The sequence below is a fragment of the Nerophis lumbriciformis genome, linkage group LG22 (assembly GCF_033978685.3).
Source record: "Nerophis lumbriciformis linkage group LG22, RoL_Nlum_v2.1, whole genome shotgun sequence".
Classification (NCBI taxonomy): Eukaryota; Metazoa; Chordata; class Actinopteri; order Syngnathiformes; family Syngnathidae; genus Nerophis; species Nerophis lumbriciformis.
In genome coordinates this window covers 39,130,354-39,147,635 of record NC_084569.2, presented here as the reverse complement: position 1 = coordinate 39,147,635, position 17,282 = coordinate 39,130,354, and the positions used below count along the sequence as shown (strand labels likewise).

The 17,282-nt window shown below is 40.4% G+C and overlaps 1 protein-coding gene across 3 annotated transcripts in view; it reads right to left on the bottom strand.

The window, feature by feature from the left end:
- Positions 1–17,282, bottom strand: part of grin2ba (glutamate receptor, ionotropic, N-methyl D-aspartate 2B, genome duplicate a) — a 431,694-nt gene that overhangs the window by 77,803 nt on the left and 336,609 nt on the right. For all 3 annotated transcript variants that reach the window (XM_061973840.2, XM_061973838.2, XM_061973841.2), the window contains exon 8: positions 3,289–3,403. In XM_061973840.2, coding sequence (XP_061829824.2) covers positions 3,289–3,403 — 115 coding nt within the window. The remainder of the gene's footprint in view (positions 1–3,288; positions 3,404–17,282) is intronic.

Genomic DNA, 17,282 nt, shown 5'->3' with positions numbered 1-17,282 from the left:
CATTTTTAACCTTGAAAAAAAAATGTTACCTTGAAAATCATGTTTTAACTTAAAACATCTTTTTTTTTTTTTTTTTTTTTTTTTTAACTTTTTAATTTTTTTTTTTAATTTTCGTAAAAATGTTTTAATTTTTTAAATTTTTTAAAAAATTTAAAATTTTTAAAATTTTTTAAAAATGTTTTTAATTTTTTTTTTTTAAATTTTTTTTTAAACTTTAAATCTTTTAAATTTTTTGTAAATATTTTTAATTTTTAAAAAATATTTTTAACTTTTTTTTTAACTTTTTGTAACTTTTTTTAAAAAACTTTTTAAAACTTTTTAAAACTTTTTTTTAAACTTTTTTTTAAACTTTTTTAAAAGTTTTTTTTAACTTTTTTTAAACTTTTTAAAAAAATTTTTTTACCCTAACCCTAACGCTTATTTCAGCAAGACAATGCCAAGCCACGTGTTACATCAATGTGGCTTCATAGTAAAAGAGTGCGGGTACTAGACTGGCCTGCCTGTAGTCCAGACATTGAAAATGTGTGAAGGCTAAAATATGAGAAGGGAGACTGTTGAACAACTTAAGCTGTACATCAAGCAAGAATGGGAAAGAATTCCACTTCAAAAATGTGTCTCCGCAGTTCCCAAACCTTTACTGAGTGTTGTTAAAAGGAAAGGCCATGTAACACACTGGTAAAAATGCCTTTTTTGCAATGTGTTGCTGCCATTAAATTCTAAGTTAATGATTATTTGCAAAAAAAAATGTGAACATGAAATATCTTGTCTTTGCAGTCTATTCAATTGAATATAAGTTGAAAAGGATTTGTTGTATTTTCATTTTATTTACCATTTACACAACGTGACAACTTCACTGCTTTTGGGGTGTTGTATTATTATATGAATTATTATTAGTTAGTAGTTAGCGGCGGTCTGGCCAACATCCCCTGTGAAGCAGCACACTTGTGCTGCAGCGTGCTGCTCAAAGGCACCTTCACCAGTCTGATAGCATCTAATCAGAGTGGCGTCTGTAAAGCGTCGGGCTTAAAATGCTTCAAAACTGAAAATGTGATGATGAGGAAGGCAGATATCGCCGTCGTGACTAATACTGCCACAAACTTAAGGAAACTGTTGGTTGTTAGAATGTGCTGCATGTCAAAAGTCGCCTCCTTGTAAAATGTTCCAGTACAAATACCATATTTTTTTGGGCCATAGGGCGGCAAGCAACGCATTAAAAGGGTCATAATATGATTTTGTTTTCTACATTTAAACACTCGGTTGTGCATAATTATGTGAAACAAAACGCCAGATAATGTCTCCTAATAAGCGCCCTTTTGGGGTCCTTACACACACCATAGTAATACCGTACGTTGAAGCACAGTACGTCTGACTATGGTAGACGTAATGCTCCACGTTCCATTAAGTGTGGCTTCGCAGCTTACCAAAGTCGTACTAAAACATTTTGACAGAATAATATGATTTTGTTTTCCTTGTGGTCTACATAACATGTAACGTGAATTAGTGAATTATATTTATATAGCGCTTTTCTCTAGTGACTCAAAGCGCTTTACATAGTGAAAGCCAATATCTAAGTTACATTTAAACCAGTGTGGGTGGCACTGGGAGCAGGTGGGTAAAGTGTCTTGCCCAAGGACACAACGGCAGTGACTAGGATGGCGGAAGCGGGGATCGAACCTGGAACCCTCGAGTTGCTGACACGGCCACTCTACCAACCGAGCTATACCGAGTAATGATGCTTCTTTGGTCAAAATGTTGCATAGATGAAGATAGAGGAAAAGAAGGAGATAATCGACTACAATGGGACACCGGGCTTTCTGCTCCGCCGCTCCCAGTCTGTGGAACGCTCTCCCTGACCACCTGAGGGCACCACAGACTGTGGATGCTTTTAAAAAAGGCTTAAAAATCCTTCTTTTAAAAAAAGCCTTTTTATATATATATATATATATATATATATATATATATATATATATATATATATATATATATGCATACTAGTTTTAGCTATTTGGCTGTTCTAGTTTTTATTTTTTATTATATATATATATATATTTTTTTTTTTTTAATACTCTGTAGCACTTTGAGGTCATTTACTCAATGCAAAGTGCTTTTTTACAAATAAAATCCATTATTATTACAATGGCGGACGAGCGCACATTTTCGGGACTCACGCAGATCCCAAATACACATCGGCAGGTACCAGAAGGTAAGAAAAGTCAGTTGTGCATAATATTGCGAAACAAAATGCCAGATAATGTCTCCTAATAAGTGCCATTTTGGGGTCCTTATACACACACCATAGTAATATCGTACGTTGAAGCACAGTACGTCTGACTATGGTGGACGTAATGCTCCACGTTCCATTAAGCGGTGTGGCTTCGCAGCTTACCAAAGTCGTACTAAAACATTTTGACAGAATAATATGATTTTGTTTTCTACATTCAAACACTTCCTTGTGGTCTACATAACATGTAATGATGCTTCTTTGGTCAAAAAGTTGCATAGATGATGTTTTACACACCATCATCGAGCCACATTCTTTTTTTTTGTGGGTGTTCTTACTTACGTGCCTCCACTTGGACACTTTTAGCGCTTCCACAGCAAGTCTACTGACAGATATAAGTTAGAACTGTACGCTACTTTATATTAGAAATGGCAACAGCGGAGAATGAATGCCCCACAACAAGAAGATAGAGGAAAAGACGGAGATTATCGACTACAATGGCAGACGAGCGTACATTTTCGGGACTTACGCAGATCCCAAATACACATCGGAAGGTACCAGAAGGTAAGAAAAGTCAGTTGTGCATAATATTGCCAAACAAAACACCAGATAATGTCTCCTAATAAGTTGAAGTCCTTATACACACACCATAGTAATACCGTACATTGAAGCACAGTACGTCTGACTATGGTGAACAGAATGCTCTACGTTCCATTCGTTTTAAAGCTTCGCAGCTTACCAAAGTCGTACTAAAACATTTAGACAGAATTTTGAGCGCCGTGTGTAATGGTCTATATTGTCAATGAAACATCAAAGTTTTGGTGTTGCTTTATTGAACAGGCTTCAACCTGCAGTCCACCCGTATCTTTTGTGCGTGACTGCCATCTACTGGTCACACTTATCATTACACCATGTACCAATTAAAATAGCTTTGAGGTGGGTGAATACGACCAGAAATAATGCGTACGTTAGGCACACCGAGTGATAAGGCGCACCTTTTGAGAAAATTAAAGGATTTTAAGTGCGCCTTATAGTCCGCAAAATACGGTACACAAAACAACACTTACTCTGTCCCACTGTCGGTCTTTGTTGAGCAGAATGATGACCAGTTTGGGGTGCATCTGGTAGCCGTCCTCGCTGAACGACAGATTACGGCCCTCGAACGTCACATTCATCAAGTACCTGAGCAGAGTAAAACGCAGAAGAGAGAAAATCACTGATTGAAAAATATCACAAATAGATGAAGAGTGTACAGTTATCTCAAAACCCAGGGGCCAGGTCTGGCCCGGCACAAAATGTCTAGTGGCCCGCGAAAGCCTGTATATAAGGGGTGTCCTCCCCCCTTAACCCCTCCTCCCCGGCCCCGCCCACCTCTAACCCCCTCCCCAAATCTCCCGAATTTGGAGGTCTCAAAGTTGGCAAGTGTGACACCTCCCCCCCCCCACCCCCCCCCCCAAAAAAAAAAAAAACCACCCCACCCCATCACTTCCTTCCCCTCAAGGTGATGGTCGATGGTCGGATGGCAGCGCTTTATAGCAGCAGTTGACCTCCAGGGGCCCAACCCCCCGCTCCTCTGTTGCGAGTTTGTCGTGATTAAATGTAACGTGTCTATGTGTGCATTACATGAGGAGCCCAGTCTAGATTGTATTTTTTTACTCATCTTCTTCCCCCAGCGTTTTACCTTTTCCCCACCTTTTACGGGGCGCCTTAAAATGGCGACCCATCAGCGTTCCTGTTCTGTAACCCTGTACACTGTTTGTTTGTCTAATCTTGAACGGGTTTGTGCTGAAAACATAGTTTCGTTGTACTTGTGTAATGACAATAAAGACCTATCGGAATCGGAATCTGAAACTTGGGCACTCGGCATCACGTCCTCTCGTCATGCCGACTTCTGTCAAGTGATTGCCTCGCCGCTTGCGTGCACGTCTTGGCGCTGTTTGTGAAGTACGCGGACGACGCGACAATAGTGGGCCTCATCCGTGACAACAACAACATGGACTACAGGGAGGAGGTGAAACATCTGGTTGACTGGTGCAGAACCAACAACCTGGTCCTGAATGTCAACAAGACCAAGGAGATCATCGTTGACTTCAGGAAGCACCAGTCCAGCCACGTTCCACTCTTCATCAACGGCACAGCAGTGGAGATAGTAAGCAGCACCAAGTTCCTGGGGGTGCAGATAACTGACAATATAACCTGGTCCCTACACACCGGAGCTCTTGTAAAAAGAGCTCAGCAGCGCATGCACTTTTTGCGTCGGATGAAAAGAGCACAGCTCTCTCAGCACATTCTACAGAAGCACTATAGAGAGCCTGCTGACCAACAGCATCTCTGTCTGGACTGGAGCCTGCAATGCCTCAGACTGGAAGTCTCTCCAGAGAGTGGTGAGGACGGCGGAAAAGATCATCAGGACTCCTCTTCCTCCTATCCAGGAGATCGCAAAAAGCCGCTGCCTGACCAGGGCTCAGAAAATCTGCAAAGACTCCTCCCACCCCCACCAAGGACTGTTTTCACTGCTGGACTCCAGAAAGAGGTTCCGCAGCCTCCGAAGCAGAACCTCCAGGTTCTGTAACAGCTTCTTCCCTCAGGCCGTAAGACTCTTGAACGCATAATAATAATCCCTCCAAAATGGATTAAAGGCCTACTGAAATGCGATTTTCTTATTTAAACGGAGATAGCAGGTCCATTCTATGTGTCATACTTGATCATTTCGCGATATTGCCATATTTTTGCTGAAAGGATTTAGTAGAGAACATCGACGATAAAGTTCGCAACTTTTGGTCGCTGATAAAAAAGCCTTGCCTGTACCGGAAGTAGCAGACGAGTAGCGTGACGTCACAGGTTGTGGAGCTCCTCACATCTGCACATTGTTTACAATCATGGCCACCAGCAGCGAGGGCGATTCGGACCGAGAAAGCGACGATTCCCCCATTAATTTGAGCGAGGATGAAAGATTCGTGGATGAGGAAAGTGAGAGTGAAGGACTAGAGGGCAGTGGGAGCGATTCAGATAGGGAAGATGCTGTGAGAGGCGGGTGGGACCTGATATTCAGCTGGGAATGACTAAAACAGTAAATAAACACAAGCCCTATTAGCCACAACACAACCAGGCTTATATTTAATATGCCACAAATTAATCCCGCATAACAAACACCCCCGCCCTCCCGTCCATATAACCCGCCAATACAACTCAAACACCTGCACAACACACTCAATCCCACAGCCCAAAGTACTGTTCACCTCCCCAAAGTTCATACAGCACATGTACATGTACATAGCGGCACGCACGTACGGGCAAGCGATCAAATGTTTGGAAGCCGCAGCTGCATGCGTACTCACGGTACCGCGTCTGCGTATCCAACTCAAAGTCCTCCTGGTAAGAGTCTCTGTTGTCCCAGTTCTCCACAGGCCAATGGTAAAGCTTGACTGTCATCTTCCGGGAATGTAAACAATGAAACACCGGCTGTGTTATCCGGCACAACAGTCAGGGGGTGCATTCAACGGCGGGGGTGCGTTATCCGGCACAACACCTGCCGCAATACACCGCTTCCCACCTACAGCTTTCTTCTTTGCTGTCTCCATTGTTCATTGAAGAAATTGCAAAAGATTCACCAACACAGATGTCCAGAATACTGTGGAATTTTGCGATGAAAACAGACGACTTAATAGCTGGCCACCATGCTGTCCCAAAATGTCCTCTACAATCCGTGACGTCACGCGATGACGTCATCATACCGAGACGTTTTCAGCAGGATATTTCGCGCGAAATTTAGAATTGCACTTTAGTAAGCTAACCCGGCCGTATTGGCATGTGTTGCAATGTTAAGATTTCATCATTGACAGTGACGTGCGGTGAGGTTGATGGCTGGTGAGGCACTGACTTCATCACAGTCAGATTTACAAACATATGAACCCTAAAGAGTATCTTATTCACCATTTGATTGGCAGCAGTTAACGGGTCATGTTTAAAAGCTCATACCAGCATTCTTCCCTGCTTGGCACTCAGCATCAAGGCTTGGAATTGGGGGTTAAATCACCAAAAATTATTCCCGGGCGCGGCGCCGCTGCTGCCCACTGCTCCCCTCACCTCCCAGGGGGTGATCAAGGGGATGGGTCAAATGCAGACGACAAATTCCATTACACCTAGTGTGTGTGTGACAATCATTGCTACTTTAACTTAACTTTAACTTTACACATACAAACTGTAGCACACAAAAAAGCACATTTAATAAAAAAAACGTTATTATGGTCTTACCTTACTTATAAATGAAGTCCATGCGCCGCAACTAAAGCCCTCACTTAAACTTTCCACGTGCAAGATTGAATCTATTTAAAAAAGTGTAACCGAGGGTTTATAAATGTCGCCTATACTGTATGAAACTACAAAATAACAAACACGGAGGCTCCAGTTTACACGAGGACCACTTTATTTACCTTCTTTCAAAAACCTCCGCTCCACTCCAACGTGTCATCACTTCACTTCAAAATAAGAGCTCAAGGCATATACCGTATAACAGCGCATAACAGGAACGTAACATCACAAAGAGGAAAGCCCATGAAAATAGGTTACAAAAGTTATTTAATAAGAAGCCAAAAAGTGCAAAAACAATAATGTTCGTGTTGGAGGAGTTGTGAATTAGATACACCTGCAGTCTGCAGGTGTACCAAATGTTGTGGCCCTGCAGTCATTCACAACTCCTCCAACACGAACATTATTGTTTTTGCACTTTTTGGCTTCTTATGAAATAATTTTTTAAAATAGATTCAATCTTGCACGTGGAAAGTTTAAGTGTTGGCTTTAGTTGATATAACACTCCCATCAGGGGTCGCATTCTACAGCGGGGGGTGCATTAACCGGCACCAGGAGGCGGGATTACCGCGAGCCTCAGCCAGTGCGTCTTTTACAGCCGTTTTATGATCGCTCAGCACAAGAAATACGTTACACACATACAGTTGTTGACAAAATACACTGTACATTATATACCTCAGCTAACTAAACTATGGAAATGTATAATATAATTCATATAGCAATACGGTCTCACTGCACAGCAGGCCAGCAGTTAGCCGAGTCATTGCGCAATCCATGTTGAGGCACTGAGTGACGTGCCTCAACTCTTCTCAGTATTTGAACGGCAAATGTGAAAATTCAGCGATTTTGAATAAAAATAATCTAAAACTGGTGAAGTTAAATGGAAAATAACTTTGTAGTATAATCACTGGATACATATAACAATTTAATTTTTTTTTTTTCTTTTTACATTTTTTTTCTTTCCATGAATGTAAATGGGTTATACTTGTATAGCTTTTCTACCTTTTTCAGGAACTCAAAGCGCTTTGACACTATTTCCACATTCACCCATTCACACACACATTCACACACTGATGGCGGGAGCTGCCATGCAAGGCACTAACCAGGACTCATCAGGAGCAAGGTTGAAGTGTCTTGCTCAAGGACACAACGGACGTGACTAGGATGGTAGAAGGTGGGGATTGAACCAGTAACCCTCAGATTGCTGGCACGGCCACTCTCCCAACTTCGCCACGCCACATAAGCAACATGCTTTGACGAAGCTAGTAAAGAGAGACACAGACTCCGATGCCACTTCACCTCCACCTAAGGATTTTAACGGAGGGACTGCTAGCCAGGATAACATTGATAGAGCCATTGCAGCGTATGTGCTAGAAGACATGCAGGCTATTTCTACAGTGGAGTCACCCGTTTTCTGGCAGCTAAATAGCATGATACCGGCGTCAAACAACAAATGGCACAGAAAACATGTTCCAAGTACCTGGACAGTGAGTACATAAACATGGTAAGCGAGCTAAAGAAAACACTCCAAACTCTGCCTCTGCTCATCATTGAAGGTACACACTGTCAATTCTCTTATATACTATTTCATTCTAGACTTCTAGAGTGTTTGATTATCACATCACTCTAAATGTATAGACTATAAAGTTCCCAAACATAAAGAGGGATGCTAGTGGGCCAGGCCAATCTTTCATTTTCTCCAAACTAAAACTGGGGAAATGTGTAGAGTCTTCTGGGCTTCAGTACAGTGTTGATCTCCTGAATACATGATTTTATTTCACAATTCCTTGAGAGAAAAAAAAATGCCTGATTAGGCTTTGTGTATGTCATGTGTGCCTTCCTTGGGTGAAGCCAGCTTTACAGCTATGTTGTTATTATGCGGTTTGTTACTTATGTATGTTATGTTGCAGCTATTTCAAATAGTTTTGTCAATTTGTTGTGGCCTGAAATAAATTGGCCCTTTGAAACATATCTTTGTCTTTGTGTGTTGTATGTAGACCACATTGCTTAGCAGAGTTGAGTGATGCAAATGCATGTCAAGTTGATCAACACATTGTATTATTCTCCAGTGCAATAACAGTACTGAAACGAAGGCTAAAAGGGCATTAATGGGAGCCTTAAAAAAAAGGAGAAAAAAATAAGTAACTAAATAGTTACTTTTCACAGTAACGCATTACTTTTTGGTGTAAGTAACTGAGTTAGTAACTGAGTTACTTTTGAAATAAAGTAACTAGTAACTGTAACTAGTTACTGGTTTTCAGTAACTAACCCAACACTGCACGTCGCTGATCATTGATATATAAACTATCAGACTGCGTGGTCGGTACTAGTGGCTTTCAGTAGGCCTTTAACTCGCTGGAATAAAAAAAGACAATATAACATACATCCATAAACGTGGACGCATGTGAACAGTGCAATATATTTATCTGTACAATAATCTATTTATTTATATATATATATTTATTTATTTTATATATATATATTTAAACATTATTTATATATATTTATTTATTTATATATGCACCTTATTGCTTTTTTTTTTTTTTTTTATCCTGCACTACCATGAGCTTATGTAACGAAATGTCGTTCTTATCCGTGCTGTAAAGTTCAAATTTGAATGACAATAAAAAGGAAGTCTAAGTCTGTTCCGTGGCTGGCGACATCACGCCGGATAAAGCGGCGTTGTTGCCGTCAGGTGAATGAATCTCGCCTTTTTTTTTTTTTTCCCGACAACAACACACTTCTCTCATACGGGCGATTATAGTGGACACGCGTGGGCGTGTGCAAGAGCGTGTGCATGGGAATATTTATGTCAGGTGAACTCAAATCACTTCCACACACACACACACACACGCACACGCACGCTCGGTCCCCGCCAGGACGCTCTTTTTACATAATAACCTCTGACCTTAACATTGGTAGCCATTTTTTTCACCCCCCTTCACCTACACTTTCAGTTCAAGTCTCAAAAGGCCTGTCCTAAGACGAGGAAGGAGCGAAATGTCGCCTAAAACGCCAAGCGGTCCCCACAGTGTCATATACGCGCAACACAAACACACACACACTTGATTCTTTCACTCCCCATGTACTCTCTGTCTCTCAACCAGCCTCCCCCCCTCCTCTCTCTGACTGTTGCCATGGAAACACTCTACCTCATGACCATGGCTACCATATTATATATATATATATATATATAGAGTATATAAAACAAATATGTGCAAGAGAACATATTTGACGTAAAGACTTCCCGCATCATTTCGATGGCGTTCAAGTCCACGTGCCCCAGTCGGCGGCCCCATCCCACGGCGCTTTGGCGCCCGGACAGCGAGCATAAATCAGGAGCCATTTACAAAATGACTTCCCGATCTGGACTGGGCGGGCGACGGTACGGGTCCGGGCCGCCGCTAGCCGAGCGAGACGCAAGCGTACGGGCGTTGCCACGGCAGCCACGGCCACCGTGACTTCCGAGCCCATCCAGCAGCGTCACTATGGCAACGGTAATCTCTCAGAGGGCGGGCGGGCGGGCGGGCGGGAGCGAGACGGGGAGGAAAATAGGGAAAGAGGACAGGTTGCCGCGAGTCAACTGTCTTCTTCTTTCTTTGTTTCCCTCACGCTGTCGCTCTTGCGTCATCTTGCACTGCCTTTTTGATTGATCCTTTAATCTCTATCTCCCTCTTGTGGTACGCTAAAAATAACACTTAAAAAAAATATTCAAACACAGTGTTACTGTTCAAACTGTGCACTGCAAAAAAAGTGAAATCTAAGTAAGATTGAATATCTCAAATAAGGGTGATATTTGCTTATTTTCTGTCTGATAAGATAATTCTTCTCACCAGAGGTGTGGACTCGAGTCACATGACTTGGACTCGAGTCAGACTCGAGTCATGAATTTGATGACTTTAGACTGGACTTGACAAAATGTAAAAAGACTTGCAACTCGACTTAGACTTTAACATCAATGACTTGTGACTTCACTTGGACTTGAGCCTTTTGAATTGACATGACTTGCTACTTTCCCCAAAACCCAAAGATGAAAAAGTTATTCGGGAGCGCTCCGTATTTTTCATTGTGTACTTGTCTATCAGCGTTGCGTGTGTCAGCTGGTGTGCTCTCAGTACAACAGCCAATCAAATTACATCTACTTTGTTTTCATCACACAGCATTCATCCAATCAAATTGCAGGACAACCAACGAAGAAGACATGTCCAAACCACACGCCAGTGAACAAAAAATGATACCTAAAATAATTTTGTTTGGGTATAAAAATTACGAGGTGGTCAACACAAAACGGTTTGCAGTATGCAACACATGCGGTTCGAAAATGACTGATGGAGAGGCAACAACTTCCAACTTCGTCCGGCATTTGAAGTTGCACAAAGAACGGTAAGTTTTGAATGTAAGATAACGTTTATTGGCTAAGTAACGTGACTTTTATTTGCTGTGTAGTTAAATCAGTGAGGCTGTAAACTCACTGCTAACGTTATAACGTTATTGCAAACACGGGAATCTGTTGCAGTTCACTACCTTATTCATACTTTTTGTTCAGTGATTTTTTAAGCAGGGTTACGTTAGTCAATATATCACACGTAACGTTAGACGGCGGTCAGCAGCACCGCCTATTTTAGCCACCTAAAAAAAGACAAAAATAGTCAAATAAAGGTCAGTTAAAATGTATACTATATTATGAATATGTGTACCGTTTTAGCTAGCTTTCTGACATACTGTTGGTTGTTTACCTCAGCGGTCCCCAACCACCGGGCCGCGGCCCGGTACTGGTCCGTGGATCGATTGGTATCGGGCCGCACAAGAAATTTTTTTTTTTCTTTCTTTTTTTAATTAAATCAACATAAAAAACACAAGATACACTTACAAGTAGTGCACCAACCCAAAACAACTCTCTCCCCCCTTTTGTTCTGGGCATTGAACATGAAGACTCTTCCTTCACTGTTCCGAGTGGCCATGAGAGTCTTGGCAGTGCCTGCCTCCAGTGCTCCAGTGGAGCGAGTTTTCAGCCATGGTGGCATCATACTACGCCCCCATCGTGCACAAATGACTGACAGACTCTTGGCTAATTTGGTCTTTTGCAAATGCAATGCAGCATAGGGCCCTGACATATAAAAAGTACAACTTTTTTGTTATGTTCACGTATATGTCATGTTTTTTCAATGTTAACACTTTTGTACAAATAAGTACATTTGCACTTTATTTGTCAATGTGTTTGTTCTGTAAAGGAATGAGTTAATGTTTAAAATGACTGGTTAATAGTGCTATTATAAAGTGCAATGTCAGCACAATTTTCTTTCCTGCAATTTAAAATGCACTTGTTTTAATAAATAAATACAGCGTTTGAAAAGCATACACAATCTGTGTTAATATATTAGTCTGTGGTTAAAAGGACTTGAAAGGACTCGAAACTCAAAATGCAGGACTTAGGACTTGACTTGAGACTTTCCAGTCTTGACTTTGGACTTGACTCGGGGCTTGCCTGTCTTGACTCGGGACTTGACTCGGACTTGAGGGCAAAGACTTGAGACTTACTTGTGACTTGCAAAACAATGACTTGGTCCCACCTCTGCTTCTCACTAAGCAGAGTTTATGTTAGAGTGTTTTACTTGTTTTAAGTGTTTTGGTCCTAAATGATCTCAGTAGGACATTACAGCGTGTTGCTGAGATTTGATGACCTATATTGAGTAAAACCTGCTTGAAACTACAAACCCCGTTTCCATATGAGTTGGGAAATTGTGTTAGATGCAGAGGTGGGTAGAGTAGCCAGAAATTGTACTCAAGTAAGAGTACTGTTACTTTAGAGATTTATTACTCAAGTAAAAGTAAGGAGTAGTCACCCAAATATTTACTTGAGTAAAAGTAAAAAGTATGTTGTGAAAAAACTACTCAAGTACTGAGTAACTGATGAGTAACATACACACACATATCATATATATATATATATATATATATATATATATATATATGTATGTGTGGGGAAAAAAAATCACAAGACTATTTCATCTCTACAGGCCTGTTTCATGAGGGGGGGTACCCTCAATCATCAGGAGATTTTAATGGGAGCATTCGCATACCATGGTTTATATAGGGCACAGAGTGGGTGGGTACAGGCTGGCGTAGGGGCGTGGTGATTGTCTCATGTGTTACCTAGGAGGTGTTTCCGTCTATGGCGGCATGTTGTTACAATTTCGCTGCGCTTGTTGAGGGATGACAGGTCTGGACGGTAAATAATAAACAGTTTTTCTTTCAAGCATAGGTTGCATCTTTTATTACCACTATTGTAAGGTGTGCTGGATGCAAGAATTTGCCATGTTATGTATATATATATATATATATATGTATGTGTGGGGAAAAAAAATCACAAGACTATTTCATCTCTACATGAGGGTACCCCCCCTCATGAAACAGGCCTGTAGAGAATGAATAGTCTTGTGATTTTTTTTTTCCCCCACACATACATATATTGCGCTCTACTACGGTATCGAGCACTATTTTTTGGATAACCTTATTAAGACATATATATATATATATATATATATATATATATATATATATATATATATATATACATATATACATATATATATATACATATACATATACATATATATACACACACATATATATATATACAGTATATAATTTATATTTATTTATTTTGCCGTTTTTGTTTACATGTTAAAGGTGTTTTAATGAATATACATGCATGTTTAACACATATAGATTCCTTTCTTTCATGTTGACAAGAATATAAGTTGGTGTATTACCTGATTCTGATGACTTGCATTGATTGGAATCAGACAGTAGTGCTGATAGCGTCCACGTTTTTAAATGGAGGAGAAAAAAAGTTCCTCCTTTCTGTCTAATACCACATGAAAGTGGTTGGTTTTTGGCACCTTATTTGTCCAGCTTCCATATTCGTTTTTATACACTTTACAAGAAATGCATTGGCGGCAAACTCCGTAGCTTGCTAGCTTGTTTGCGCTGGCTTTCGGAGACTCTTGTTTTGAAAGCGCAGGCGCCATGGAGCGGCACTTTTATTGTGAAGACAGGAACTGTGCAGTCAGTCTTTATGCTTTTGACGGGATGTACGGTTGAAATAAAAAAGGTTCTTTTTTTCCTTCACACTTTTGATTGATTGATTGGAACTTGTATTAGTGGATTGCACAGTACAGTACATATTCCGTACAATTGACCACTAAATGGTAACACCCGAATACGTTTTTCAACTTGTTTAAGTCAGGTCATGTGACCGCCTGGCTCTGTTTGATTGGTCTTACGTCACCAGTGACTGCATCTGATTGGTGGAACGGAGTGAACGTCACCAGTGACTGTATTTGTTGAAACGCAGGCACTATGAAGGTCTGTCTGACAGACCAAAACAAACAAAGCGTGCATTAACAGATCAATAAAAATTAGTAGCGAGTAGCGAGCTGAATGTAGATAAAAGTAGCGGAGTAAAAGTAGCGTTTCTTCTCTATAAATATACTCAAGTAAAAGTAAAAGTATGTTGCATTAAAATTACTCTTAGAAGTACAATTTATCCCAAAAGTTACTCAAGTAGATGTAACGGAGTAAATGTAGCGCGTTACTACCCACCTCTGGTTAGATGTAAATATAAATGGAATACAATGATTTGCAAATAATTTTCAACCCATATTCAGTTGAATATGCTACAAAGACAACATATTTGATGTTCAAACTCATAAACTTTATTTTTTTTTTGCAAATAATAATTAACTTAGAATTTCACGGCTGCAACACGTGCCAAAGTAGTTGGGAAAGGGCGTGTTCACCACTGTGTTACATGGCCTTTCCTTTTAACAACACTCAGTAAACGTTTGGGAACTGAGGAGACACATTTTTGAAGCTTCTCAGGGTGGAATTCTTTCCCATTCTTGCTTGATGTACAGCTTAAGTTGTTCAACAGTCCGGGGGTCTCCGTTGTGGTATTTTAGACTTCCCATTTTCAATGGGAGACAGGTCTGGACTACAGGCAGGCCAGTCTAGTACCCGCACTCTTTTACTATGAAGCCACACTGTTGTAACATGTGGCTTGGCATTGTCTTGATGAAAAAAGCAGGGGCGTCCATGGTAACGTTGCTTGGATGGCAACATATGTTGCTCCAAAACCTGTATGTACCTTTCAGCATTAATGGCGCCTTCACAGATGTGTAAGTTACCCATGTCTTGGCCACTAATACACCCCCATACCATCACACATGCGCCAATAACAATCCGGATGGTTCTTTTCCTCTTTGGTCCGGAGGACACGACGTCCACAGTTTCCAATAACAATTTGAAATGTGGACTCGTCAGACCACAGAACACTTTTCCACTTTGTATCAGTCCATCTTAGATGAGCTCAGGCCCAGCGAAGCCGACGGCGTTTCTGGGTGTTGTTGATAAACGGTTTTTGCCTTGCATAGGAGAGTTTTAACTTGCACTTACAGATGTAGCGACCAACTGTAGTTACTGACAGTGGGTTTCTGAAGTGTTCCTGAGCCCATGTGGTGATATCCTTTACACACTGATGTCGCTTGTTGATGTAGTACAGCCTGAGGGATCAAAGGTCACGGGCTTAGCTGCTTACGTGCAGTGATTTCTCCAGAACCCTTTGATGATATTACGGAGCGTAGATGGTGAAATCCCTAAATTCCTTGCAATAGCTGCTTGAGAAAGGTTTTTCTTAAACTGTTCAACAATTTGCTCAGGCATTTGTTGACAAAGTGGTGACCCTCGCCCCATCCTTGTTTGTGAATGACTGAGCATTTCATGGAATCTACTTTTATACCCAATCATGGCACCCACCTGTTCCCAATTTGCCTGCACACCTGTGGGATGTTCCAAATAAGTGTTTGATGAGCATTCCTCAACTTTATCACTCTTTTTTGCCACCTTTCCCAACTTCTTTGTCACGTGTTGCTGGCATCAAATTCTAAAGTTAATGATTATTTGCAAAAAAAACCAAATGTTTATCAGTTTGAACATCAAATATGTTGTCTTTGTAGCATATTCAACTGAATATGGGTTGAAAAGGATTTGCAAATCATTGTACTCCGTTTATATTTACATCTAACACAATTTCCCAACTCATATGGAAACGGGGTTTGTAGAATATCAAGTGTTGCAAAGCTGTGTCGTCAACACTCACGAGTATAAAACTACTTTTTTAAAGTAATCATTTCTTATTTCAAGCATGAAATAAAAAATCACGACTTTGACACAATTGTGTCTCATAATTAAAACAGATGACAGCCAAATGGACTTTGCTGTTTTATTTATCAATGAAACAATAGAAAATACGTACTCATATAGTAGTACAGTCGGCACAGTACAGCAAACTGACAGTTAATATTTAAACATTTAACATTTGATATTTCAAACAATTTTGTACACATATATATATATATATATATATATATATATATATATATATATATATATACATATATTCCTTGCGCACTAATTGACTGAAAGAGCACTTTTGTACACACACATATATATATATATATATATATATATATATATATATATATATATATATATATATATATATATATATATATATATATGTCTTAATAAGGTTATCCAAAAAATAGTGCTCGATACCGTAGTAGAGCGCAATATATGTATGTGTGGGGAAAAAAAATCACAAGACTATTTCATCTCTACAGGCCTGTTTCATGAGGGGGGTACCCTCAATCGTCAGGAGATTTTAATGGGAGCATTCGCATACCATGGTTTATATAGGGCACAGAGTGGGTGGGTACAGGCTGGCCTAGGGGCGTGGTGATTGGTTCATGTGTTACCTAGGAGGTGTTTCCGTCTATGGCGGCATGTTGTTACAATTTCGCTGCGCTTGTTGAGGGATGACAGGTCTGGACGGTAGATAATAAACAGTTTCTCTTTCAAGCATAGGTTGCATCTTTTATTACCACTATTGTAAGGTGTGCTGGATGCAAGAATTTGCCATGTTATTGAATATTCAACATTATTGTCTTTGAGGTCCCAAATGTGTTTGCTGAGTTCTGTGGTATTTCGCAGGTTTTTGTTCCTGAAAGAAGCCTTGTGGTTGTTCCATCTGGTTTTGAATTCACCCTCGGTTAATCCTACATATGTGTCGGATGTGTTAATGTCCTTGCGTATTACCTTAGATTGGTAGACAACTGATGTTTGTAAGCATCCCCCGTTGAGGGGGCAATCAGGTTTCTCAAAGACAATAATGTTGAATATTCAATAACATGGCAAATTCTTGCATCCAGCACACCTTACAATAGTGGTAATAAAAGATGCAACCTATGCTTGAAAGAGAAACTGTTTATTATCTACCGTCCAGACCTGTCATCCCTCAACAAGCGCAGCGAAATTGTAACAACATGCCGCCATAGACGGAAACACCTCCTAGGTAACACATGAACCAATCACCACGCCCCTAGGCCAGCCTGTACCCACCCACTCTGTGCCCTATATAAACCATGGTATGCGAATGCTCCCATTAAAATCTCCTGACGATTGAGGGTACCCCCCTCATGAAACAGGCCTGTAGAGATGAAATAGTCTTGTGATTTTTTTTCCCCACACATACATATATATATATATATATATATATATATATTCCTTGCGCACTAATTGACTGAAAGAGCACGCACTTGGCGCGATGATGTCATGTTATCGATGGGAAAATGCAAGAAATGTAATGGCGAGCGCATATCATTATGTCAAGATAATGGCACTAGCATTTACT